Here is a 27,766-nt window from a genome sequence, read left to right as displayed (position 1 = left end):
AGTAGCAGTGTCATTAAATAAGACTGTACTTTTAGTAGCTGTGTCAGTAATTCAGTACTGTACTGTTAGCAACTGTCAGTAATTCAGTACTGTACTTTTAGTAGCTGTGTCAGTAATTCAGTAGTGTACTGTTACAAACTGTCAGTAATTCAGCACTGTACTTTTGGTAACTGTGTCAGTAATTCAGTAGTGTACTAACAGTAGCTGTGTCAGTAATTCTGTACTATACTTTTAGTAGCTGTGTCAGTAATTCAGTACTGTACTGTTAGCAACTGTCAGTAATTCAGTACTGTCCTTTTAGTAACTGTGTCAGTAATTCAGTAGTATACTGTTAGTAGCCATGTCAGCAGTTCAATACCATACGGTATTATCTGTAGTAGTTCAGTACTGTACTGTTCATGGCTGTGCCAGTAATTCAGTACTGTAAAGTGAGTAGTTATGTAAGTAATTAAGTTCTGTACTGTCATTAACTCAATATTGTACTGTTAGTAGCTGTGTCAGTAATTTTGTATTGTATGGTTAGAAGCTGTATCAATAAATCAGTATTGTACTGTACTGTCAGTAGCTGTGTCAGTATATCAGTAGTACTGTACTGTTGGCAGCTGTGTCAGTAATTCTTTATTGTACTGCTAGTAGCTGTGTCAGCAATTCAGTACTTTACTGTTAGTAGCTGTGTCAGTAAATCAGTTCTGTACTGTTAGTAACTGTCAGTAATTCAGTACTGTACTGTTAGTATCTGTGTCAGTAATTCTGTACTGCACTGTTAGCAGCGGAGTCAGTAATTCAGTACTGTACTGTTAGCAGTGGAGTCAGTAATTCAGTACTGTACTGTTATCAGCTGTGTCAGTAATTCAGTACTGAACTGTTAGGTAATTCAGTACTGTACCGTTAGTAGCTGAGTTAGTAATTCAGTAATGTACTGTTAATAGCTGTGTCAGTGATTCAGTACTGTACTCTTAGCAGCTGTGTCAGTAATTCATTACTGCACTGTTAGTAGCTGAGTCAGTTATTCAGTACAGTACTGTTAGCAGCTGTGTCAGTAATTCAGTACTTCAGTAATTCAATACTGTACTGTTAGTAGCTGAGTCAGTTATTCAGTACTGTACTCTTAGCAGCTGTGTCAGTAATTCATTACTGCACTGTTAGTAGCTGAGTCAATTATTCAGTACAGTACTGTTAGCAGCTGTGTCAGTAATTCAGTACTTCAGTAATTCAAAACTGTACTGTTAATAGCTGAGTCAGTTATTCAGTACTGTACTCTTAGCAGCTGTGTCAGTAATCCATTACTGCACTGTTAGTAGCTGAGTCAGTTATTCAGTACTGTACTGTTAGGTAATTCAGTGCTGTACTGTTAGCAGCTGTGTCAGTAATTCATTACTGCACTGTTAGTAGCTGAGTCAGTTATTCAGTACTGTACTGTTAGGTAATTCAGTGCTGTACTGTTAATAGCTGAGTCAGTTATTCAGTACTGTACTCTTAGCAGCTGTGTCAGTCATTCAGTACTGCACTGTTAGTAGCTGAGTCAGTTATTCAGTACTGTACTGTTAGCAGCTGTATCAGTAATTCAGTACTGCACTGTTAGTAGCTGAGTCAGTTATTCAGTACTGTACTGTTAGTAGCTGAGTCAGTTATTCAGTACTATACTGTTAGCAGCTGTGTCAGTATTTCAGTACTTCAGTAATTCAGTACTATACTGTGCAACCGGAAGCCCGCCCCTCCCTAAGCGGAAGCGTGTCTGTGCTGTGTTGTTGACAGTGTGTGTGCGGCGGAGAGAGAGAGAGAGAGAGAGAGAGAGAGAGAGTGTGTGTGTGTGTGTGCGGCGGAGAGAGAGAGAGAGAGAGTGTGTGCGGCGGAGATAGAGAGAGAGAGAGAGAGAGAGAGAGAGCGTGTGTGTGTGAGCGGCGGAGATAGAGAGAGAGAGCGAGAGAGAGAGAGAGAGAGAGAGAGAGTGCGTGTGTGAGCGGCGGAGAGAGAGAGAGAGAGAGTGTATCTGAGGGTTTCTGTGTTCTACTGGTTTTGTATGTGAGGCTGGGTGTAATGGCGGTGTCCCGGCGCTCCTCTCAGCACCATGGCGGCGGGCTCCAGTCTCCGCCGCGGCTCTCCGCCGTCTCCTCGCCGCCTCTGGACGCTCCTCAGTCGGAGGCGGCCGCGCTGAGCCCCACCGAGGCCTCTCCGGAGCGGCCGGGCAGCAGCGGAGCCTCCAGCTCCCCCGGCGGGGCCGTGGGCAGCAGCAGTCCGGCCTCAGCGGCCCCCAGCCCGGCCCAGGACAGCGGCGCGTTCCGGGAGCTGTTCGAGGCCTGCAGGAACGGAGACGTGTCCCGGGTGAAACGGCTGGTGGATTCGGCTAACGTCAACGCCAAGGACATGGCGGGGAGGAAATCCACCCCGCTGCACTTCGCCGCAGGTAACCTACGATCCGTCCACACCGAGAGAGGGGCCTTTAACAGCTATCGATCAGCAGCCACGATCGATCAGACGGGGTGATCGGCGAACGGCTAAAGCGGCTAACATCGCTAAAAAAGCTAAAAAGGCTAAAAAAGCTAAAAGGCTAATAGGCTCGCTAGAGCTATGATTCATAAACAAACATGATCGATAATCGGATTAGCAGATTAACCGCGTGATTCACAGATAAACAGCTATAATTGATCATAAGAAGATCAGCTATGATCGACCAATAACTGATAGGCAAACAGCTATGATCAAAAAATAGTGATAAGTAAACAGTTGTGATCGATCAGCAGCTGTGACTGTTTAAAAACTGATCAGCTATGATTCATTAAAAATTATAAGAGGTAAGCAGCTATGATTGATCAAAAACTGATTAGCTGTGATTGATCAAAAACTGATAGGAACGTAGTTATGAATGATCTTAAATTGTGTGATGTAAACAGCTGTGATTGATCAGAAACTGATGGGTCAGCAGCTGTGATTGTTCAAATACGTATCAACTATGATCAAAAACTATGAGATAAACAGGCATGATTGATCAAAAACTGATGGGTAAACAGCTGTGATTGTTCAAAAACTGATCAGCTATGATTGATTAAAAACTATGAGGTAAACAGCTATGATTGATCAAAAACCGATTAGCTGTGATTGATCAAAAACTGATAGGAACATAGTTATGAATGATCCTAAATTGCGTGATGTAAACAGATACGATTGATCAGAAACTGATGGGTCAGCAGCTGTGATTGTTCAAATACGGATCAGTTAACTACAATTGATCAAAAACTATAAGAGACTATCAGATATGATTGATTAAAACCTGTAAGAGATAAACAGCTATGATTGATCAAGGTCTGATAGGTAAACAGTTGAATGTGAATGATCTAAAAACAGTGAATGATCTAGAATTGCATTATGTAAACAGCTGTGATTGATAAACAGCTGATTGATGTAAAGCCCCATAGAAAATTACTAATATATATTTTTTCATATTACAGAAATATGTTAGTACAATATATGCGATGTTTCTTAAGTTAAATGTGCTACATTTATTAAAATCCCATATTTTTAAATATGTAAACATATGCCAAAGTCTGCTCATATGCCGATGTGTTGACATATATGCCCATATATAGATTAATTTTGTGTAGTTGCATCCATTTCTAATATTTACATATACATTAAAAATACTTTCTTAAAAATATGAATGTAATTCATTTGATCATGAGGCTATAACTGATAAACAGCCGTGATTGATTTAATAAACATAAACAGCTATGATTGAAAGGCAGTTATCACCAGTAAATAGCGCCGGAACCTGTAATTGATAAACAGCTGATTTATGAACAATTATGACTGATCAGCTTTGGTAGATCATTGATTGGTCAAAAGCTATAACTGTTGATAACCAGTTATGATCAGCAGCTCTGACTGATGAACAGCTGTGATGGACAAACTGCCGTGATTCATAATCCTAAACGTTTTCTGCAGCTGTGTGATTCAGACGATTCAGATGTTTCAGATGATGTTAGATGTGATCAAATCCAAAACTGTAAATAATATGAGGTTCAGGAGGTGATTGTAGGATTGCACAGCGTGTTCCATGGTCAGTGATGCAGGTAAAGAGGGTTTTTAATAACATTCTGTGTTTCTGGGTTTGAAAAAACCTTTTCAAAACTGAAATAAGATGAGGGGTAGAAGATTTACAGTATTACTGAATGTAATGTACTGCTGGTAGTGCTTATAAAAATGTCTTTTTCATCATTTTTCATGTCCAGGTGTTCAGTGTTTTTGAGAACTGTACAAAAAACAAGGCATAAATGTTTATAGAGGTGATTTTCACAGCACATTGCAGACTCAGTAATGATATTCTACATTTCTAGAATTGCAAAATAATGAAAAAAATTAAAACAAAGAATGTGAAAGAGCCGTGTAGTGATACTCTACATGATGTCTTTGCAAAACATTCTGAGATGACAAAGAAAATGAAGCAGAGATTACTGTTATAGATTATTGTTATGGATTATTGTTGTAGAATGGTGTTAGAGATTACAGTCATAGAATGTTAATTATTATAGAATATATCAAATATAGAATATAGAATGTTAAATAAGTATTAAAATGACATTGAACAAAATTACAAACAGTTGTCATTGAAAAGATCAAATTCTGTGTTTTGTTGATTGTACACTTAAATATGGCATTTTTCTGTATATGTTTGGTGCACAATGAATATTTATTGGACAAAAATAAATATAAAATGTACCATAACATTTAAATTCATGTTAAATTCAGTAGATAAACAGTAATTGTGTATTAAAATGTGCAGAAGTGTGTCTCTGTGGAGTTGTTGTTTTTTTTAACAACACGTAATTTGCCTGATGGGAAAACTACTGTGTTGTTCACTACATTGTAGTATTGAAGGCATGTTTTCACGTCGGATTTTATAACGTATTGCACAGTCAGTGATGCACATAAATGGAGTTTCTAATGACGTTCTGTGTGTCTAGGTTTGCTGAATGTATCTCAGACTTTTCTTTTGACGTGTTTTTCTGGTTCGTCTTCCTCAGGTTTTGGTAGGAAGGACGTGGTGGAGCACCTCCTGCAGATGGGAGCGAACGTTCATTCCCGGGATGACGGGGGGTTGATCCCGCTCCATAACGCCTGCTCTTTCGGACACGCGGAGGTGGTCAGTCTGCTGCTGTGTCAGGGAGCGGACCCCAACGCCCGCGACAACTGGAACTACACGCCGCTGCACGAGGCCGCCATCAAGGGCAAGATAGACGTCTGCATCGGTGAGAACAGCAGCTTCAGGATGTGTTAACATGATATTAATTAGAAAAGAAGTACATATTCTTAACCCATAATATCACCACCATGCCTACCCGTCATCATTCAGCACATCTCAATATGAGGGATGACCTGAAATTTAGATCACTTAATCCTCTATTGCATGAATTATTACTTACACATGATAAAATGTTTTAATGTGTTCTCCTTATTTAAGTGTGCTTAAATAATGGACATACTTGAAAAATATGTATTATTTTTAAAGTGGGGTATTTGGTAAATTGTTGCCATCTGGCAACAATGCACAATCGTATCATAGCACCATAAAATCTTAAAAAAAAAAAACACACAACGTAAAATCTAATTTTTCTCTAAAAACATCCTTTTATTGAAAACCAGACCAAACAAATCCACATTATACTTAGTGAATGTACAATCCGAACATCAGAGTAAGAATTCCTGGTCATGTGATGTTATAAAGTATTTGTCTTTTCAAAGTAAGACGCTTTTTTCACAATTAAATGGGAAAACACAGATTTATATATATTTATATTTATGCTTTTTAGTAAAATTGAGATAAATTGTTGCCATATGGCAACACCATGCAACAGAGGGGTAAGCAGTTCAGAATATTTTGAAAGTGGTAGTGAAAATGAGAAATAGTGATTAAAAACACTCTTTATTTCTTCGCTGTCCTGCGTCGGCCATTCAAACAGTTCAGTCAGCAGGTTAAGGATGAAAATATCAGCCAGTTGAAACAAACCACAGCCAAAAGTGCATAAAAAAAACATTTTATGTAAACTGTTTTTATTTTTATTCAGCTCAGGTTTGTCTTGAAAGCAATAATAATACAAGCGTATTTTCACTTTTTACTTTAGACTTAGTTTTTCATGTTTAGAAATTTTGTTTAATGTGATTTTAGAAACTTACATATACATTAAAAATTAAATTCAAAAAATTAAAAGAATTAAAACCAAAGACAAAAAAAAAAATCTCTTTTTTTTGAAGGGGTTTTAAATTTTCAGCCAGAAATGTTTTTGGTGTGTCACTAATGAGTAACTCTTACGGATTCTCAAATATCATAATTAGTCGTAATGCGCACTCCTAATACAGACGATACGCAGGCTATTGTGGTGTATACCCTTTATGTCCCTTTGGACAGTGAATGCTGGACGTCTGATAGAGGGAAAGTGACCTTAGTGAGACGAACAGGGCGTACAGGAGGAGCGGTCTGCTGATGGGGTGAATTCAGAGTGCTGAATACCTCTGTGCTTACACACTGCTGACACTGCACACTGAGAGAGAGTGACCACATCACTGGACTATGAGAGAGAGCCAGAGAGACAGCGCTGCTATGGTCTGTGGTAGCGTTGGGGCGTTATGGCAAAAACATGATATCACGATACTTGAAGACACTTTCTCAACGTCACGTTCTAGTCTAAGCCGTGGTCTAAGCAGTGTTTCGGTTGGTTGTTAGGAATGGAAAACAGCGGCCGCAGCTCTGTGCAGGACTCTTTACTGAAAGAGTGGCTGTAGAACCGATACATACAAACTCAGATATTTAATAATAACTGTAACTGTCTTCAGATAAAACGTGTGGGATGTGTTTTACAAGCTTCAGATGTCCCTGTTCAATCTAGACCAGCCAAAAAGTATTCATGTGCACCAGCGTTAGCTTAGTGCTAATATACTATTATAAATCCCATAGGGGCACTAGCAGAAATTAGCATTATCATAGAGGTGGGTTTTTTTCTCATTTTTTGATAGAGTTTTGACATTTGTGCCCCGAACTGAAGGCCCAGCACTAATAACTGGTTCAAAACCTTGTTACTTTATGAAGAAAGGAAAAAACAATCTTAACTTTCCATGTAAGTCAAAGTAACCAGACTTTTTTCCATTTTGGACTAGTTCTATTGGTCCGTTCATCACAGAGTAAAGGGCAGCTGGTGATTTTAAACAGTGCAACAAAATTAAAAACAACAAAAATGAGATACTAGGTTTCGTTCTAACAGTAACGATATATTCTTCTCTATGTGGAACTAAGTGAAATACATTGTTGCTGTCGGAATGAAACTTCTTATCTGTTTTTTTTTGTCATTTTAAATTTTTTTTTTTATCATTTGAGCCGCTCACATGGTGAGAATTTCGAGAATGATTTGGAATAAAACCTTGTAACAGTAACTCACATTGAAAGCGAGTGTGTTTTTTCCTTCTCCTGTAAAGTTACTGTTTTCGAGGTTTTGTTCTGACAGTGCTGATGTTCCTCAGTGTGTGGAATTAAATATAAACGTGTCTGTTTGTGTCTCCAGTGCTGCTCCAGCACGGCGCCGACCCCAACATCAGAAACACAGACGGAAAATCAGCGCTGGACCTCGCAGACCCCTCCGCCAAGACCGTCCTCACCGGTACGTACAGAACACGTACAGAACACAGACTCATCTCTCACTCAGTCGTCTGCTGCCGTTTTACTGCTTTACTGCTGATCTGCTGTGTCTGATTGTTCTTCTCTCTGCAGGTGAATATAAGAAGGACGAGCTGTTAGAGGCAGCCAGGTGAGTGACGCCTCACTGACCAGAGACCCTCCGTCAGCAGCTCTTCCATCCATCGTCTTCCCTCCATTCTCTGTCCTCTATCTTCCATTCTCCCCCCATCCTGTATCCTCCCTCTATTTTCCCTCCATCCTCCCTCTTCCCTTTGTCCATCTTTCCTCATGCCTCCTCTATCCTCCCTCCTCCGTCCTCCCTTCTCCCTCCTCCATCCTCCCTCTTCCCTTTGTCCATCTTTCCTCATGCCTCCTCTATCCTCCCTCCTCCGTCCTCCCTCATCCTTCCTCCCTCTTCCCTCCTCCCTCTTCCCTCCTCAATCCTTTCTACTCAGTCCTCCATTATCCCTTGTAGCTCATGTAATGCAAAATGAATTTCCTCACTTTTCTGAACGAAGATTTTAATGTAGTATATAAACATTGTTAAAGTTTCAAAACAAACCATTCACCCTTTACAGTCCGTACAGACCGTATATGGAACATAAACTTTGATGTTTTTTAGTGATGTCACAAAAAATTGTTGTTAAAAAAATGTAAATATGCTTGTCTGTTCAGCCTGCAGCAGCTCAGCTTGGCCCATTCATGGTGTTTCAGTCCTGACTGATTTTGAAAGCAAGGCAACCAATCAGAACAGAGCTCATTTACATATATTGGTCTTAATCATAACAAAAGCAGCATGTTTAATACCAACATGCTCATCCAAAAATGTGTCATTTCATGTTTTTGCTCCATAAAACCTACACAAATGTCACTGAGTGGACCTCAAGAGGAAAAATAATGAATAATGCAGGATATGGATTTTTTAAAGACGGCCTGAAATCAAAACTAAAGCTGAGCTGCTCTGTGTGTGTGTGTGTGTGTGTGTGTGTGTGTGTGTGTGTGTGTGTGTGTGTGTTCTGTCTGTTCTGTCAGGAGCGGGAATGAAGATAAGTTGATGGCTCTGCTCACACCGCTTAACGTTAACTGCCACGCCAGCGACGGGCGCAAGGTAACTAACACACCTGTACACGTTTCATTACTGGATGATCTGTGCGTTATTACGATTATAGAATCTTATCATAAACAGTGTTATATTTATTCCTGCACCACTTCTCGACTATCACTTATATTTCTCTGTAATGCTGGTCCAGTTTCTGTTTATTTATAAATGTTTATATGTCAGCATCAGCAGATATGTACATGACAAATATCAGACACCTGCATCAAAACTCAATCAGTCTCTATATTACATGGTAAACAATGTGCTGTAATCACCTATTGAGGTTATCTACCTGGAGATTTGATGTACAGTTTCTTAATTTGACGGATTATATGAAAGTTGACGTGCTAGAATCATATTAGAGTGATACATATATACTTGAGTTTCATATTACTGAGTGCAGTGATATGAACCCTTGAATTCTGTTGTGTACAGTTTCACAGGGCAGTGCCCGGATTTTTATTTATTTATTTATTTATTCATTCCTTCCTTCCTTTAAATCTAATGTTCTTTATTTGTAGTGACCCAGATCTGCTGTAATGAGTTCAGCTTGGATGGATGGTTAAGCTTTGTCATTTATGTTTTTAGGCCATCTCTTTCATCCCCCCCCTCCCACAGTAGGTCTATCCTCATCTGGACCCCTCAGTAATTTAACCCTTAGTCTGCTGTTATTGTTTTTTTTCTACAATATACATTAGAGTTATTTTATATAACTACATAATTTTGCTTTATTAAGAGCAAGTTAACGTCATTAATTGTTAACAGTACTGAACATTGTTAATTCATTTCCCTAGTTTGACCCTTCGACCCTCCCGTAGTAGTGCAGGCTGAAGCCCAGCTGCAGCGCTATACGTTACTCTGATAGAATCTCTCATTCAAACCAACCAGCAGGAAACTAACTAAAGCAGCAGCTCAGTGAAGCTCCAGTTCCCATCGCGAGAGAGAGGAAGAGCTGTATGAACGAGAGCGAGAGGCGACACCACTGTATATATGATATATACACTCGTTGGCTGTGTATATGATATATACTTTACTTTAAAGGATGTTTTTCTTTCTGCAAAACAAAACTACTCTCAAATACTTTGTTACCACTGAAGCTTCTAAGGGTGCGAATACGTAATGTAAGAGTTTTGCCCCGTGCTGAGACGTGGTCGGTGCCGGAGGTGCTTTAGTGCTCCTTTTCCCTCCGACTGTGCATTTGATTCGCCTCGTTTGCGTCGCTGGCCGATGTTTTCTGACAGCCGTCGCTTTCGATGACCTCAGTGACTCTGATTGGAGCAAATCTTCAGATCTGCTGCTGCGTGAGGGGCCTGTGATTGGGTTCTTCACATAGACAAAGAGAACGAAGTCCCGAAACCCTGCGTTACGAGGTTAAACAGCCTGTATTCTGCATCTCCCCCAGAACATTTCTGCGGGTTTATTTACTAAAATGACATTGTTCATAATTAATTTTCACACGGCCGCAGCTGCTGTGTATTGGGCCTCATTCAAAAAGCAGTCTGAAGTTAAGTTTGTGTGAAATACCGTAGGTCGAATGGGTGGGGCTGAAATACTGTAGGCTGAATGGTGGGGTTAAACTGCTGTAAATTCTATGGGTGGGACTAAACTGCTATAGACTGAGTGGTGGGGCTAAACTGCTGCAGGTTCTATAGGTGGGACTTAACTGCTATAGACTGAATGGGTGGGGCTAAACTGCTGCAGGTTCTATAGGTGGGACTAAACTGCTATAGACTGAATGGGTGGGGTTAAACTGCTGTAGGCTGAATGGGTGGGGCTAAACTGTTATAAGTTCTATGGGCGGACTAAACTGCTATAGACTGAATGGGTGGGACTAAACTGCTATAGACTGAATGGGTGGGGCTAAACTGCTGTGGGTGATATGGGCCCTTTAACAGCAGTAGTCTGTAATTTGAGGATGTGGCTATCAAATGACCCTTTTTCAAGCCAGTTGTTAAAGGTAGAGGTCAGAAACTTTAAAGGGCTCTAAAATACTTACAGGAATCCTGCATGAGTTACTGTTTATGATTTAGTGTTTGTCTTCATGTCTTTGTAGGGTCTTAATCCTCTAAAGTCATGATGTCAGTATGATAGATTTTAGGCCTAATTTTTATGTTTTGCCTTTTTTATTGGTTTCTGGCGATTTTCAGTCAACTTCACAAAAAATGCTGGTAAGTTTGTTTTGAAAATAATAATAAAAAAAAGTTTGATTTGCATTTCCTTAATTTTTGTCCCTAAAATTCATTCATAAACACGCATATTAATTGCACTGAAACTTTTTTGTTGTTGTGCTGGGCACAGTCCATCTCAACCAACCCACACAGCTGCTCGCATTTGGTTGACTCTGAAATGACATGAGGCTTCCCATACGTTTGAGTTTTATTTCATTGTTTGTTGTTTGTTTGGTTGTTTATGTGAATCACCTGCTTTTGCTGTAGCCCATCCTGCTGCACGCCTTCACCTGAGCCCCACCCACAGCTCAGAGCAATATTTCTCCTTTTTGATGGATCAGTTTGATTGGTTGTGGTCAGAAGTGAAGCATGACGTCTTGCACTCGTTTCTCATAATTATTCACACCCCTAACCACCTGGATCTGTGAGTGAGAGTGCGTCTGTCAGTGTGTTTGTGTCACTGTCAGCGAACTGTGATCTAACAGTTTATTATACAGCATAATTTATATCCTTACACAGGATTTTGAATGTGATTCTCTAACAATGCCTTATTCACCAGTCTGGCACACCTGGCTATAATCTGGCACACCTGTGTGTAATCTTACACCTGGGCTGGGTGTAATCTAACACACCTGGTCTCGCATAGCTGCCTCTAAGCAGCTTCTAATCTAGCACACTTATGTGTAATGTAACACCTGGGTTGGCTGTATTCTAGCACACCTCCCTCTAGCACGCCTGGCTCTAATCTAGCCCACCTGGATTGAGTGTAATCCAGAACACTTGGTTTTGATATTCCATGCCTAATCTAGCACACCTGGCTCTAAACTAGCACACCTGGACTAGATGTGATCTAGAATACTTGGCTTTAATTGTCCACACATGGTCAAATCTAATTTACCTGTGTGGAGTGTAATGTAGCACATCTGGATCTAATTTAGCACACCTGGGCCAGTGTAATCAGGCACACCTGGCTCAAATCTAATTTACCTGTGTGGGCCCTAATCTAACACACCTTGGCTGGGTGTAATCTATCTGACCTGGCTCTAATCTGGCACTCCTGGATCTAATCTGATTCCTCTGAGTTGGGTGTAATCTAGCACACCTGGGCTGGGTATAATTTAGCATGTGTGTGTATTCTGTCACACCTGGCTCCATTTTAACACACCTGCATCTAATCTAGCACAGTTGTGTGTAATCTAACACCTGGGCTAGCTGTAATCTAGCACACCTGGCTCTGATATTGCACTCATGGCTTTAAATTTAGCACATCTCGCTCTAATCTAACACCTCTAGGTGTAATTTAACACAGCTTGGCCGGCTCTAATCTTGCACACTTGTACTGGGTGTAATATGACACACCTGACTGTAATCTAGCACATCTGGCTGATGGTAGCAGGATTATAGTGTTGATCTGAATGTGTTTTGTTTTTTATTTATTTTTTTTGAGTGATTGTGAGTTTGGAATAAACCCCGTTCTGTCTGAACTGCACTGAGCATCCTCATCATCACAGGCTTTCTGACTGACGACTGCATCACTGATTTAGTTTTACTCATTTGTCATGAAGGAGCATGATTCATAATTTTACTGTTGCATGAAAAATGAAAAATTGTTCAAATGTTTATTATTCAGTGTGTTTGTCTGATTCATGCGCACAGTCTTGTGTTTGATTCTGTGAACATTTGGATGTTGTTCTTTTTGTGCTATATTGTGTGTTAGATATTCTATTATTTTAAAGAAGGATTTACTGTAGAATATGATGAATATTGAATTGCTGATTAGTGTTCTGTTATAATTAGGATTATATTATATATATATATATATATATATATATATATAGTTTAACAGAGGATCAGTGAATGATTTAAAGCCTTTTCTTGTGTGATCTGAAGTTATAGTCATCAGATTTTGTAGCTTTTTAGGAAGCATTTTTTTTTTATTTTGCCCTTTTTTATTCTATTATTGTTATTAAATGTTTAGTTTTAAGTTGAGGTTTGGTAACCCTAACATACTTTTGTGGTTTTTGATTTTCTTTTTTAGAGACTGTTAAGTAGAGGAGGATTTTTTTGCGATTAGCCTATTTTTACGTTTGTGTTGTAATCAGGGTTTTCTGTGTTTTGCTTATGTGTATTGTATTGGTTATATAATCAGGACTGTGTTTGTCTGTTACAGTCAACTCCGCTGCACCTGGCTGCCGGTTATAACCGCGTTCGTATCGTCCAGCTGCTGCTGCAGTACGGAGCAGACGTCCACGCCAAAGACAAAGGGTAAAAAAAACACAGCTGACCCAGTACACGGTCTCCATAACACAGAACTGAAGTGCTGTGGGGACAGGATTAGTGTTCCATGGGGAACAGACACTCTAATCTCTTTAGGGATGCAGGACAATATCAGAATCATGTTACTGTCAGTTGATAACCCCTTAAAAATATTGGTGTTGGATGTTTAGATTGACCGATATTTTGGACTGAAATGTGTTTGAGCTCCAGAAGAGCAGAACGTTTAGGTGACGTTGGGTTACTGCAATAAAACATATGCATTTAGTTAATTTTACTGCATTTGTAACTTATTAACAGAAATAAATGATATATTGCTCTGTAATTCTAATGCAGTTCTGCATTGTATAAATGGATATGTTTATTGGACAGATATGTTTATAGGACATCTGCATCAGCCCACAGTTCTAATATTAGTGCATCCATTCCTAGATCTCAGATGTCAAGAATACTTTTATACAAATAACCTTCTCTCTCTCTCTCTCTTTCAGTGGTTTGGTCCCGCTCCATAACGCCTGTTCATACGGTCACTATGAGGTCACAGAACTCCTGCTAAAGGTCAGACATCTAAATGTTCATATTTCAGATCTCACAAAGATACAATTTGATTATGAGTTTTTAGGAAATCACTGTGTATCAGGAAATGACAACTTTTTTCCCCCCAGTTCGCAGCCAGTCAAACTCTACTATCACAGTGAAAAGTGATCCGGTTCACAGCCCAATCAACTCTGCTGTCACAGTGCAAATTCTTTGACTTTTGGCCCTTTCAAACTCCTTTCTCACATTGTGAAGTCTCCAGCTTGCGGCCCAGTCAAGCTTCTGTCTCACAGCGTGAAGTCCCTAGCTCGTGGCCCAGTCAGACTTCCCTCTTGTGTTGTGAAGTCCCCAACTCGCGGCCCAGTCAAACTTGTCTTTCATGTTCCCATTCCCGGCTTGTGGTCCAGGCACACTCCTTTCTCATGTTGTGAAGTCCCCGACTCATAGCCCAGTCAGACACCTTTCTTACGTTGTGAAGACCCCGGCTTTGGGCCCAGTCGAACTCCTTTCTTACATTGTGAAGTCCCCAGTTTGTGGCCCAGTCAAACTTCTTTCTCACAGCATGAAGTCCCTGGCTTGTGGCCCAGGCAAACTCCTTTCTCATGTTGTGAAGTCCCCGGCTCGTGGCCCAGTCAGACACCTTTCTTACGTTGTGAAGACCCCAGTTTGTGGCCCAGTCGAACTCCTTTCTCACAGCATGAAGTCCCCAGTTTGTGGCCTAGTCAAACTTCTTTCTCACAGCATGAAGTCCCTGGCTTGTGGCCCAGGCAAACTCCTTTCTCATGTTGTGAAGTCCCCGGCTCGTGGCCCAGTCAAACTCCTTTCTTACATTGTGAAGTCCCCAGTTTGTGGCCCAGTCGAACTCCTTTCTCACAGCATGAAGTCCCCAGTTTGTGGCCTAGTCCAACTCCTTTCTCATGTTGTGAAGTCCCCGGCTCGTCGCCCAGGCAAACTCCTTTCTCACATTGTGAGGTCCCTTGCTTGTAGCCCAGTCAAACGTCTTCCTCACAGTGTGATGTCCCCGGCTTGTGACCTCGTAGCCTAGCAAAGTTCCAATGCTGTAATATGAAATGTCCTGGCTTGCAGCCCAGACAATCTCTGCTACCGTGGGGAAGAGTCTCGCCTGTGACCTAGTTAAAGTCTCTCGACTGGTTCTCATTTGACGATGTACCAGCGTGGAGAAAGTTCAAAACAAAACAAATCACAAACAAGCAAAACAAGCAAATACCCGATGTAAAGAAAATGCATGGCACACACACACTTAGACAATAAAACAATACACCAGGCGTTTTATCAATTTAAATGTTAGAAATTTTTATTTTGGCCAAAGACGTGTCTGTAGCTCATTAAGTATCACCATAATCAAATAATATGATCAGTTAATTTCTGCGTTACCAACATCTCTAAGGTTATTTTACCTGAGTAGCCCCTTTAAACTGATGCCTTTCTGCCCACATTACTGATTACCGGTTGTGTTGTTCTCAGCACGGCGCGTGTGTGAATGCGATGGATCTGTGGCAGTTCACTCCGCTGCACGAGGCGGCCAGTAAGAACAGAGTGGAGGTCTGTTCACTGCTGCTGAGTCACGGAGCCGACCCCAACCTGCTCAACTGCCACAGCAAGAGCGCCATCGACCTGGCTCCCACACCTGAGCTCCGGGAGAAACTCACCTGTGAGCGACACACCCACACACACACCCGCTAATAAACACACTCAGCTGCTTGAGTGAGTTATGATTGTGGTGCGTGACCTTTTGACCTCTCTCTCTTTCTCAGATGAGTTTAAAGGTCACTCGTTGCTGCAGGCTGCGCGGGAGGGGGACGTGGCCAAAGTGAAGAAGACTCCACAGGAGATCATCAGCTTCAAACACCCGCACTCACACGACAGCGCTCTGGTACCACAAGCACAGATAGCTTTATTTACTTTTACAAATCCTCTGAATTACAAGGTTGTTAAGCAGCCTAAATATGAATATATTTACATGTAAGCTAACACTGCGGCCCACTGAACTACCATCATACAACTGACCTCAACAAAATAGCTGACATAAACCAGCAGCCTCTGTCCAGTGTTGTAGTTGGGAGGCTCTGGCAGTTTTAGGCTGCAGTTTGAGTAGCTGGTGTTGGCATATAACAGCGCTGTTACATGCCAACACTAGTTTAATAGGAGGCTTATTAATAGTAGGCTTACTTTCATTTCAGTGTGCAGCGGTGTTAGCTTTCTATTAGCATGAATGTATTGGCCTTACTCGTATTTTGACTAATTAATTGAGCAGATACGGTGGCATTCAGGGGAAAAGTGTACATTCATGAAAAGTGTTGATTTTCCTGGAGTTCCTAATATTGGACTAACAGTGGCTTCAGAACGACATGCAAATTTCTGAGATTTATTGGTTAATGATGCAAATTCATGCAGCACAGTTTCCACTGAAATTAATGTAGTTTCACTCTTACAATGCATCTGTTAAAGCTCTGTTGTGTGTAACTGCTGTGTGTGTGTGTGTGTGTGTGTGTGTGTGTGTGTGTGTGTGTGTGTGTGTGTGTGTGTTCACAGCACTGTGCGGTGGCGTCTCCTCACCCCAAACGCAAACAGGTCACAGAGCTGCTGCTGAGAAAAGGAGCAAACATCCACGACAAGAACAAAGAGTGAGTCACGCTCAGATTTAACAGAGCTTCATACTTCACTGAGCTCCTCAGTCTTTCCTCACTCGTTTTCTCGCTGTGTTCTCTGTAGTTTTATGACTCCGTTCCACGTGGCTGCTGAACGAGCTCATAATGATGTTCTGGAGGTTCTGCAGAAACACGGAGCGAAGGTGTGTATACTCACACGTCCACATGCGTTTCATGAACTGAAATTAGAGCGTTAGATGAGGATGAACGCCGACCTCTACAGCACTTTAGCTCTGAAGGTCTCCAGTTTGACATGCCTGCATTAGAGTTTTAATCGGGCCTGAAATTTTGGTCTGAACCCAAATAGAGTCTGAGAATTGTCCAAATTGACCCAAACTTATCAGGTTTTGAGTCTGAACCCAATTCTGTCTGGGACCGAAATGAGCCACATGAACAGGGTTTGAGTCTGAAACTGACCCAAGTACAAATAAATTCTGTCCAAAACTGACCCATCGTCACCCAAAGCACAGAACAAAACCGGACAGGTTAACATGACTTGAATTACTTGGTACTGGCAGTAATAGCTGTTATCAGATCATGGATAATATAAAAAAAAATGGTGTTTGGCTTTTGTTTTTGGTTTTCAGCCAAGTGTGTCCTGAATTTCAGTTTTAGTCAAGAACTTTCACTTTAGTGCATCACTGCTGAACAATACTGACCTCACTTTCACTGTTTGTGTTGTAGGTGAATGCAGTGGACACTCTGGGTCAGACTGCCCTGCACAGAGCCGCTCTCGCTGGACACATCCAGACCTGCCGGCTGTTGCTTAGTTACGGCGCCGACCCGGCAATCGTTTCACTGCAGGGCTTTACGGCCACTCAGATGGGGAACGAGGCCGTCCAGCAGATACTCAGCGGTGATTAATATACACTACAATATACACTATAGTATACGCTGTAATATACACTGTAGGATATGCAGTACACACTAATACACTCTGTATAAACGCAGTGTGCTATAGTAAGTGTGTACACTATATACAGCTCAATGTAACTAAATATGTGATATGTTACTCTTTGCATACACTATACTGTATACTACATATACCTTATACTCTGTACACTATAGTAAACACTGCTGTAATGTACTCTATACATCTAACATAGTATAAACTACATATACACTGAGCTATGCTTTGTATGTATATTGAGATACATTATAATGTAGATATACTGCACATATTTTATATGTAGTGTATATATGCAGCATCACAATGTGGTAAATATTATGTGTTGTTTTATATATTTATATATATATATATATATATACCACAATATGCGCTACATATATACTATAAGGTACACTGTATTACTCAGCAGTGACTATTGTCACAGAATGGACTATAATCGCACTGACGTTATGAATACACTCCTACAGTGCTATTCATTGTCAAAGCAGCAGAAAAAGCAGTCTGATAATGATTAATGTACTGACTGAGTTTGTGTTGGTTCCTGTGTGTTCATTCAGAAAACATTCCAGCTCGAAACTCTGACGTGGATTACCGTTTCCTGGAGGCGGCTAAAGCCGGAGATCTGGACACAGTCAAGGTGAGAGAGGGTGTGGAGGTGTTTGTGAATGGATTAGCTGAAAGTTATTCCCCTTTCCAGGCTCTGCCTACAAATGTCTTTCCTTATAACTACTGTTGTGATGTTGTGATCTTGTTTACAGAAGGCTGGTTAAAAATAACATAAATCAGCTTCATTAGAAGCTTTATTAAACCATATGAGCTGTACAGCGCCAGCATCGGGCCATTTCGTTAGATGTGTTGATGTCTGTTGTTTGGGAACAATACCAGATTGAATTAAAATGTTTTTGTCTCCTGCAGCAACTGTGTTCTCCTCAGAACGTGAACTGCAGAGATCTCGAAGGCCGTCACTCCACTCCGCTGCACTTCGCTGCAGGGTATAACCGCGTGGCTGTGGTGGAGTATCTGCTACACCACGGAGCTGACGTTCACGCCAAGGATAAGGGGTACGACTGTCATTATCCTGAACTTAATCAAATTAAAAGTGGTTCAAATGTAGGGTGGCATGTAAATCATTATAAAAAAACAGCTACTACATAAAGTATTTCTCACTATCCTTTATCATTACCAGTATGGCCATGATGACTAAAACCCTAATAGGGCTGAACGATATGGTCAGAAATCTTATCATGATACCGTTCCAGAAAATTCTTTGTTGGTAATTATTATTATGTGCTCTTTCTAATGCTCGCTTTTATGTCTGAAAATTAATTAGAACTTTTAGAAAGTGCTTATCGTTGTGGTCGGAACAAAACCTCATATGTCCAGTTTTTAGTTTTTGACATAATTTGAAAATACCTGTTGTCCTTCACTTTATGGGTGAGGTTCAGGAACCAAAGGAAATGGCCCAAAATTACTTGGAAAAATGTCTGGTTCCATTGACTTACATTAAAAGTAAAGTATGTTTTTTTCCTTCTCCTGTAAAGCTACCATTTTGGAGATACGAGGTTTTGTTCCGGCAACAGCGAAATACAGAAAACATACATAAACATTTACATAAAATTATACATAGACTTATACATATAACATGTACTATGAATGTACAATAAACATATACATAAAAACATATAAAATAATAAAACGGTATAATAAATGTACTTATAAAACTGTCCTGCTGTTATGTGCTGTTGGGAGTGAATGGCTAGACTTCTTACTGCTTATATAGAGAGTTAATGACACACAGCACCACCTAGTGTTGAAGTGGCAACTGTTTAAAGTTCAAACCTTTACTCTTAATACAAGATTAGGAAAATGACAGCATCATTATTTTATCAAAAGTACCTCAAATGCATATCAAAAACATGATTTTTGATCATTTTTAATTCTTTAATTGCCAGGAGTTATGTTCTAATCTCTCTGTCTCTCTCTCTCTCTCTCTCTCTCTCTCTCTCTCTCTCTCTCTCTCTCTCTCTCAGTGGGTTGGTTCCTCTTCATAACGCCTGTTCTTACGGTCATTACGAAGTCGCTGAGTTGTTGGTCAGACATGGAGCATCGGTAAATGTTGCTGATCTGTGGAAGTTCACCCCCCTGCACGAGGCAGCAGCGAAGGGCAAATACGAAATCTGTAAACTACTGCTGAAGGTCAGCGTGATTTCATTGACTAATATTAATATTCTTTGTATTACAGTCTGTCAGAGTGACTGTGTGGATCATATGAACATTATAGAGAGCTTTTTAAATGAAACAGTAGAAGCCGTATCGCCCCCTACACTTCCTGTAGTGTATTACAGTCTGTCAGAATGACTGTGTGGATCATATGAACATTATAGAGGCTTTTTAAATGAAACAGTAGATGCCATATCGCCCCCTACAGTACCATTAGTGTACTGATATGCACTAACATGGACATCTCCATACCCACGACCTGTATGTGTTAGAATGGGAGTGATATGGATGCCTGACAGTGCTGTATTTGTATTTAATAGCACGGCGCTGACCCATCTAAGAAGAACCGTGACGGTAACATGGCTCTGGACATGGTGAAGGACGGAGACACAGACATTCAGGACCTGCTGCGCGGAGACGCCGCCCTGCTGGACGCAGCGAAAAAGGGCTGCCTCGCTCGAGTACAGAAACTGTGCAGCCCAGACAACATCAACTGCAGAGACACGCAGGGCAGGAACTCCACACCACTGCACCTCGCAGGTACGCTCACACACACATACGGGTTTGTTTTTACACCTGGTCAGGACGTAAACATAAAATATCCTAGGCGAATTATATGTAAGTACCTAAATTATAATCAATTTCAATATGTATGATGAAGTATTACGTGTAATAGTCACATGTCTCATGTGTTACATATATATGAAACCATCTATATGTAATAAAACCTGCCACTAGAAACATAAAGAACGCCACTGTGTTGTGTCAGTTCTGGTATATAGAGCTTCCTTTACCTTGCTTCATTAATGTTTAACAGTATGTACAGAGCTGGCTAGCGTAGTAAACGAGAAACAGTTTAAGAAAGATGCGTAATATCCAGCTAAATATTAGTAAAACAAGTGTTGTCGTTAGTTTTCTGTTTCACCATCTCGCTAAGTATGTAACGGTGTAAGCCTACACGATTCCTTCTTTTATCTTGGTATATAATTGCACTTGTTGATTTAGAGAACAGTATATTTTTAAATGGGCTGATAAATAACTTGAAAGTCAAAGGCTTTTTTGACAGGTTTAATTCACTTTGTGAAATATTTAGAGGATCTCAGGACAAGCAGTATCTCAGAATGTGGGTCCAGGCATGAAAATGTTTGGAAACCCCCCGGTAGGGCTGAGAGATATGGCAAAAAAAAAGTCGTGATACTTAAATATGTTTTCAAGATACATACCATGATACTTTGATAGACATGCAATGCACTTCTAGCACCACATTTAAAAATTGCCTTTGAAAACTTGATTTTTTTTCAGTATTTCACATACGGCACTGCACTAAATCCACTTAAACAGGGCTATTTTTAATCTTTTTTTAATTAAACACACAGTTGGTCATTGTTCTTTAAAAACTGACAATATCCACTATATGCTCACGAAAGCATATAGTTTATCACGATAACAAGTTTCATCATGATAACATTTTTCACAATAGCTATGAAATATAGTCATATTGCCCACCTCTATCCCAGCCAGTGTGACACGTTGTAAAGTAATATCTTCAGGGAAGCCCTGTGCTTCTATTTTACTTAATCAGAAATATTTTTGTGTGTGTGTGTGTGTGTGTGTGTGTGTGTGTGTGTGTGTGTGTGTGTGTGTGTGTTTGTGTGCGCACACTAGCTGGCTACAATAACCTGGAGGTGGCGGAGTACCTGCTGGAGCACGGAGCAGATGTGAACGCGCAGGATAAAGGAGGACTGATCCCGCTGCACAACGCTGCCTCCTATGGGGTGAGAGCCGCCAGCGCAGTGAAGTCATCATTACCATCACATGCTTCTCACACTCAGAGAGTAACCCTTCACTCTCTCTCTCTCTCTCTCTCTCTCTCTCTCTCTCTCTCTCTCTCTCTCTAGCATGTGGACATAGCAGCTCTGTTGATAAAGTACAACACGTGTGTGAACGCGACGGATAAGTGGGCATTCACGCCGCTGCACGAGGCTGCTCAGAAAGGCCGGACGCAGTTATGCGCCCTGCTGCTGGCACACGGCGCCGACCCAACCATGAAGAACCAGGAGGGCCAGACTGCTCTCGACTTAGCCACGGTATGATACTGTGCCGTCGCTGTACTAAGACTTAGCCCTGGAAAACTACTGTACTAATTCTGTGATAGCACTGTTACTTAGCCGTGGTATACACCACTGTGTTTGTGCTATGCTAACATTTAGCCACAGTACTGTACTGTATTATGTACATGTCATGCTAATTCTTAGCCCTGGTAAACTGCTTTACTAATGCTATGCTAATGCTATGTGAATAATGAATATAATGTCATATTATGTATTATAGGCTCGTATTAGATAGTAATGACGTAGTACTGTATGTATATCTGTACGTAGCATAAGCACAGTTTTCTAGGCTGAACAAGTTTTTAGCTTTAAATGGTCATTTCTGTGGGACTGAGGAGCTTTGTGATCATTAAACATATTATATCCCCCCCCCACCCCTTGCACCCCGATACCCCCTGCCAGGCTGATGATATCCGTGCACTGCTGATGGACGCCATGCCACCGAACGCTCTGCCCAGCTGTTTTAAGCCGCAGGCCACAGTTCTGAGTGCCGCTTTGATCTCGCCTGCCTCAACGCCCTCCTGCCTCTCCGCCGCCTCCAGTATCGATAACCTGGCCGGGCCTCTGAGCGACGGGGCCAGCGCCGGGGCCAGTGGGGGGGCTACAGGCCCTGCAGATGGAGCGTCTGGAACAGAGAGGAAAGAAGGAGAGGGTGAGGAAGAGTAATCTAGGAGTTAAAGCGATAGTCCAGTGAAAACTCTGATTTACCACAAATGCAGTGGATCAGCTACTTTATTTTTCGCTCATCATCAAGACTTGAGTTCCACACACTGTATCTGCACAGTTGTTTTTGTTTAATGCTGTGAACGTCTGTGTGCTAATGCTAATGTTCCCCTGCAGTAGCGGTGTTGGACATGAACATCAGTCAGTTCCTGAAGAGTCTGGGTCTGGAGCACCTCAGAGACATCTTCGAACGCGAGCAGGTGAGGCTTCGCAGTGTGAGTCAGTTTGTTAGTGAGGAGCAGTCATGTTTAACTTTTAGTAATCAGAACAAATGAGGGTTTAAAAAGTTTCATTTATAATTTAGAATTATCAGAATATTTTACTCACAAAACAGCGTATTTACTATTTACTGGTGTTTCAGAGCTGTGCTCTTAAGACCTTCACACACTGACAGTGTGATTTATTTGACTCTCCCTCTCTCTGTAGATCACTCTGGACGTGTTGGCTGATATGGGACATGAGGAGCTAAAGGAAATCGGTATAAACGCTTATGGACACCGACACAAACTCATCAAAGGCATCGAGAGGCTGTTGGGGGGGCAGCAGGGTGAGTCCAATCCCGTTCTGGGGGGCACTTGGTGATGTAATAGTATTTGGAGAATTTATCCTCACCAGGAAGAGTAATTTAGCAATAGCAACATAGACCATAGCAACAGTCTAGCAACACCTTAGCATCCACCTGGATTACCATAGCAACAGCCTAGCAGTGCCTTACCAACCACCTGGGATTCCACAGCAACAACTTTGTGAAACCAGCTTAAAGTGAGCAACCTTAGCAACCACTTGGATACCACAGTCACACCTTATCAACCACCTGAGATATAACAGCAGCACCTTAGCAACCATTTGGGATTCCACAGCAAGCAGCAACTTTGTCAGGCCAACTTAAAGTATGCAACCTTAGCAGCCACCTGGGATATAACAGCAGCCTTAGCAACTGTTTGGGAAACCATAGAAACAGCTAACAATGCCTTAGCAACCACCTGGGATTCCATAGCAACAACTTTGTGAAACAAACTTAGTTAAACAAAGTTATTTGACAAACTTTCCCCTTATATTTTATATTTTAAGTATTCCGGGGCTTCTTTAATCTTCGCCCACCCTGCCTTATTTTACACCCCTTAATTATTCTCATGCTGTTTATGTATTTAACCCTAATACGGTTCTATTCAGATGCAGCGTGTTTACAGCAGCGGATTATAGCTTTGACTGTCCTGCTGTGTGTGACATTTGTGTCCCAGGTGCGAACCCATACTTGGCCTTCCACTGCACCGCTCAGGGCACCGTCCTCATCGACCTGCCGCCTGACGACAAGGAGTTCCAGTCCGTCGAGGAGGAGGTAAACAAACAAAAACGAAGTGGTGATCTTTCACAGCTCCCTGCTACGTAGTTCTGTTTATTGAGAGGTTTTTGACGTAATGTGAAGTCATTCAGTGGCATGAAAGGTTTCATTTCTGTGTTTGCTGCAGATGCAGAGTACAATCCGTGAGCACAGAGATGGCGGTAATGCAGGAGGAGTCTTCAGCAGATACAACGTCATCAAGGTGAAGACAGTTTTGACAATATCAGAATGAGGGCCTGACCGGTAGATTAGTTGGCCGATAAAATCAGCTGTATTTGTCCCTAATTGTAGAAATTGGATTTGTCAATTGTTGCTTTAACATTTAAAGTAGACTTGGTTTTGCTCTCTGTCTCAGAACAAGAATGTTGTTTTGTTTAATATGACCTCTGGGGGTATCACAAATGAAATGTGTTCCTAAGTGCAGGACATGGGGAGCAGGATTAAGAAAAAACTGACCTACAGTAATCAAGTATAAATAGAAAAGTATGCTGTGTTTTTGGGCTGGTGTGTGACGGGTGTTGTCTGTATGTGTGTGTGCAGATCCAGAAGGTGGTGAATAAGAAGTTACGAGAGCGATACACTCACCGGCAGAAGGAGATCGCTGACGAGAACCACAATCATCATAACGAGCGCATGCTTTTCCATGGTAAAACCCTAAACCCTGCTTTTCACAGTCTCTTTAATCCCACTCAGCTTCTCCAAAAAGTCTGTCTCAGACTCTTTTGTTCTTTAAAAGCAGTCTGTCTCAGATTCTACTGTTCCACCAAAAGCATTCTGTCTCAGACTCTACTGTTCCACCAAACGCAGTTTGTCTCAGACTCTGCTGTTCTTCAAAAGCAGTTTGTCTCAGACTCTGCTGTTCTTCAAAAGCAGTTTGTCTCAGACTCTGCTGTTCTTCAAAAGCAGTCTGTCTCAGACTCTTTTGTTCTTTAAAAGCAGTCTGTCTCAGATTCTACTGTTCCACCAAAAGCATTCTGTCTCAGACTCTACTGTTCCACCAAACGCAGTTTGTCTCAGACTCTGCTGTTCTTCAAAAGCAGTTTGTCTCAGACTCTGCTGTTCTTCAAAAGCAGTCTGTCTCAGACTCTACTGTTCCACCAAACGCAGTCTGTCTCAGACTCTACTGCTCTCCAGAAAGTGATGTATGGTGTATTTTTTAAATAAATTGAACTGTTTAGGGGTTCCTAGAGACAGCACTGGAAATATGTGCTGTAGTCTTATTTCATCGTAGTGATTAGTAGTTGCATGCATATTTGGGTTAAGGTGCCACTATTCAAATACCAAAATCACTATTTAGGTGCTTGTTATGGGAAGACAGAGAAAATATATGGGCTAACAATTTAGGTTTTAACATAACTCTGACAATTTTCTTACATTTGTAAGTAGATTAGAATTTATAAGTAGATTAGTAGTTTTATGTTGCACTTTGCTACCATGAAGCACAAGTGCCTGAACGTAAGCGTGTTGCCAAAGACACATTAAGAATGTAACTGATAAAGCAGAGAGCGCAGCTTTATCACTTACTAACTACTCCTGCTGACGTTCGCTACGACCTCAAACAGTGGAAAGTTATTTCTCTGCTAAACTACCATGGACTCTTCATCTACTGAATAGAAAAGGTCTCTTGTAGAACACAATGGGTCTCCATCATTGTCCAACAGTGTACCTGTTAGCTCTTCTGTGTTTTATTTTGTGTGTTGTTTAGGTTCACCCTTTATAAACGCCATCATCCATAAAGGCTTTGACGAGCGGCATGCCTACATTGGAGGCATGTTTGGAGCGGGGATCTACTTTGCTGAAAACTCGTCCAAGAGTAACCAGTACGTTTACGGCATCGGGGGAGGAACTGGCTGCCCTACACACAAAGACCGCTCCTGCTACCTGTGCCACAGGTAAGACAACAAAGAAATACAAAAATTATTAATATGACCATGATTACGTGTATTTAAATGGAGAAAGTGAGGTGTCTGTGTAAGAGCTGTGTTCAGTAATATATATGTGTTATTGTGGTTGCAGGCAGATGCTGTTCTGCAGGGTAACTCTGGGAAAGTCCTTCCTGCAGTTCAGCGCTATGAAGATGGCTCATGCTCCTCCAGGTCATCACTCTGTTATCGGGAGGCCCAGTGTCAATGGCCTTGCGTATGCAGAGTATGTCATCTACAGGGGAGAGCAGGTACAACATACACCTGAGGAGACACGTATTACACACTCACAACTGCAGTGTTCATTAATAAGTGTGCCTAGAAGAAAACAAGCCATTGTGTTTCAAAGAACAAGTAAGTCTCAAGTCCTGACACTCGAGACATGCGAGACAGGCAAGTCCCAAGCCTAGCCTAAGGCAAGACAGGCAAGTCCCAAGCCTAGCCTAAGGCAAGACAGGCAAGTCCCAAGCCTAGTCGAAAGCAAGACAGGCAAGTCCCAAGGTAAGATGGGCAAGTCCCAAGTCTAATCCAAGACAAGGCAGACAAGTCCCAAGGTAAGATGGGCAAGTCCCAAGAATAGTCCCAAGAATAGTCCAAGGCAAGACAGGGAGGTCCCAAGCCTAGTCGAAAGCAAGACAGGCAAGTCCCAAGGTAAGATGGGCAAGTCCCAAGTCTAGTCCAAGACAAGACAGACAAGTCCCAAGGTAAGATGGGCAAGTCCCAAGTCTAGTCCCAAGAATAGTCCAAGACAAGGCTGTCCAAGCAAAAACAGGCTAGTCCCAAGTCTTGTCCAAAGCAAGACTAGAAAGTCCCAAGTCTAGTCCAGTCAAGACAAGCAAGTCCTAATGCAAGATAATCAAGTCCCAAGCTTAGTCCAAGACAAGACAGGCAAGTCCCAAGTCTAGCCCAAAGTCAAGATGGGCAAGTCCCAAGTCTAGTCCCAAGGCAAAGACAGGTATGTCCCTAAGTCTAGTCCTAAGAATAGTCCAAGGCAAGACAGGAAAGTCCCAAGTCTAGTCCAGTCAAGGCAAGCAGGTCCCAATGCAAGATAAGCAAATCCCAAGCCTAGTCCAAGGCAAGACAGGCAAATCGCAAGTGTAGTCCAAGAGAACACAGGCATGTCTCAAGGTAAGATGGGCAAGTCCCAAGTCTAGAATAGTCCAAGGCAAAGCAGTCCAAGCCAAAACAGGCTAGTCCCAAGTGTTGTCCAAAGCAAGACAGGAAAGCCCCAGAACAAACCCTTTAAATGAAAAATGAGTCTTTTTTACACTTGCGTACTGCGTCTTGTCAGAGGGGACATTTATTTATGCAGTGATTTTTTTGTGTTTGTTTTTCAGGCTTATCCAGAATATCTAATCACCTATCAGATTGCAAAGCCGGAGAGCACCCCCCAAACTGCCACAGGAGCAGAACAGAAATCATAGTGTCCCCCTCTCTCTCTCTATCTCTCTCTCTCCCTCTCTCTGTCTCTTTCCTCCTTCCTTGCCTCACTCTGGCCCTTATTTCTTCTCTCTCTCTCACATATTCTCTCTCTGTCTCTCACCCTGTCTCACTAAAACATTCTTGTGAATATTGCACAAAAAGAAATGTGAACTGTTCTATTGACTGTTGTCTTACTCATGGGCTTGCCATGTATGCATTATGAATTTGCACTTTTAAAGTGAGTTATTTAAGTTATTTGAAAAACAGTTGGATTGTGAAGTGTATTGTACAGGCAGTGGAAAAGAATCATGTAAAGCACGTTGTGATTAACCAAGCTATTTGAGTTGTATTTTAAGGAAAGTCTTTTTTTTTTCTTTTGAATCAGTTCATTTCTTTTAAATAAACCCAGTCAGAACATAAACTTTGTTCAAATCCACAATTTATTTATTCACTGTTTTAAAACACATTTATTAACATGTGGAATTAAACATTTGGTGTATATTTACTGGCTTCTGTAACGGTATTGTTTTTGTTCCATTTAAAAAAAAAAAACATTTGATTAACCAATTTAGTGACGTGTGGTTTGTTACAAAAAAGCAAGAAAGCATAAACATTGAATTTTTTTTTTAAAGGGACAATAAATGTCCATTTTGTAAATAGCAGTGTGATGGTATGTTATAAACATTTATTAATTCATAATGGTGATGTC

The 27,766-nt window shown here is 41.3% G+C and overlaps 1 protein-coding gene across 2 annotated transcripts; it reads left to right on the top strand.

Annotated features, from left to right (window-relative positions):
* The first annotated feature begins 1,887 nt into the window (after positions 1-1,887).
* tnksb (tankyrase, TRF1-interacting ankyrin-related ADP-ribose polymerase b) lies at positions 1,888-27,562 on the top strand. Of its 2 annotated transcripts, XM_036598088.1 has the most exons (28): positions 1,888-2,404; positions 5,019-5,243; positions 7,548-7,643; positions 7,754-7,790; positions 8,693-8,768; positions 10,907-10,927; positions 13,098-13,192; positions 13,693-13,759; positions 15,224-15,410; positions 15,514-15,632; positions 16,292-16,383; positions 16,472-16,550; positions 17,092-17,263; positions 17,875-17,954; positions 18,233-18,378; positions 19,348-19,513; positions 19,858-20,077; positions 21,203-21,312; positions 21,436-21,624; positions 22,051-22,300; positions 22,489-22,571; positions 22,798-22,918; positions 23,613-23,710; positions 23,841-23,915; positions 24,254-24,359; positions 25,419-25,605; positions 25,730-25,886; positions 26,973-27,562. In XM_036598088.1, the coding sequence occupies exons 1-28, from the start codon at positions 2,038-2,040 to the stop codon at positions 27,057-27,059; spliced, it is 3,708 nt and encodes a 1,235-aa protein (XP_036453981.1). In that variant the 5' UTR covers positions 1,888-2,037; the 3' UTR covers positions 27,060-27,562. The 2 variants fall into 2 exon arrangements, with proteins under 2 accessions (XP_036453981.1, XP_036453982.1); XM_036598089.1 differs by lacking the exon at positions 10,907-10,927 and having other exon boundaries at positions 26,973-27,427.
* The last annotated feature ends 204 nt before the right edge of the window (positions 27,563-27,766 follow it).

The sequence above is a fragment of the Colossoma macropomum genome, unplaced genomic scaffold, assembly GCF_904425465.1.
Source record: "Colossoma macropomum unplaced genomic scaffold, Colossoma_macropomum, whole genome shotgun sequence".
In the NCBI taxonomy this organism is placed as follows: Eukaryota; Metazoa; Chordata; class Actinopteri; order Characiformes; family Serrasalmidae; genus Colossoma; species Colossoma macropomum.
Note: the sequence above shows the minus strand (reverse complement) of the source record. Positions and strands in the feature narration are given on the sequence as shown.

Coding starts and splice junctions, on each gene's coding strand:
- tnksb (XM_036598088.1), top strand. CDS start 2,038: ATGGCGGTGTCCCGGCGCTCCTCTCAGCACCATGGCGGCGGGCTCCAG. Junction 13,193..13,692: donor GTCCACGCCAAAGACAAAGG/GTAAAAAAAACA, acceptor TCTCTCTTTCAG/TGGTTTGGTCCCGCTCCATA. Junction 20,078..21,202: donor CACACCACTGCACCTCGCAG/GTACGCTCACAC, acceptor TGCGCACACTAG/CTGGCTACAATAACCTGGAG.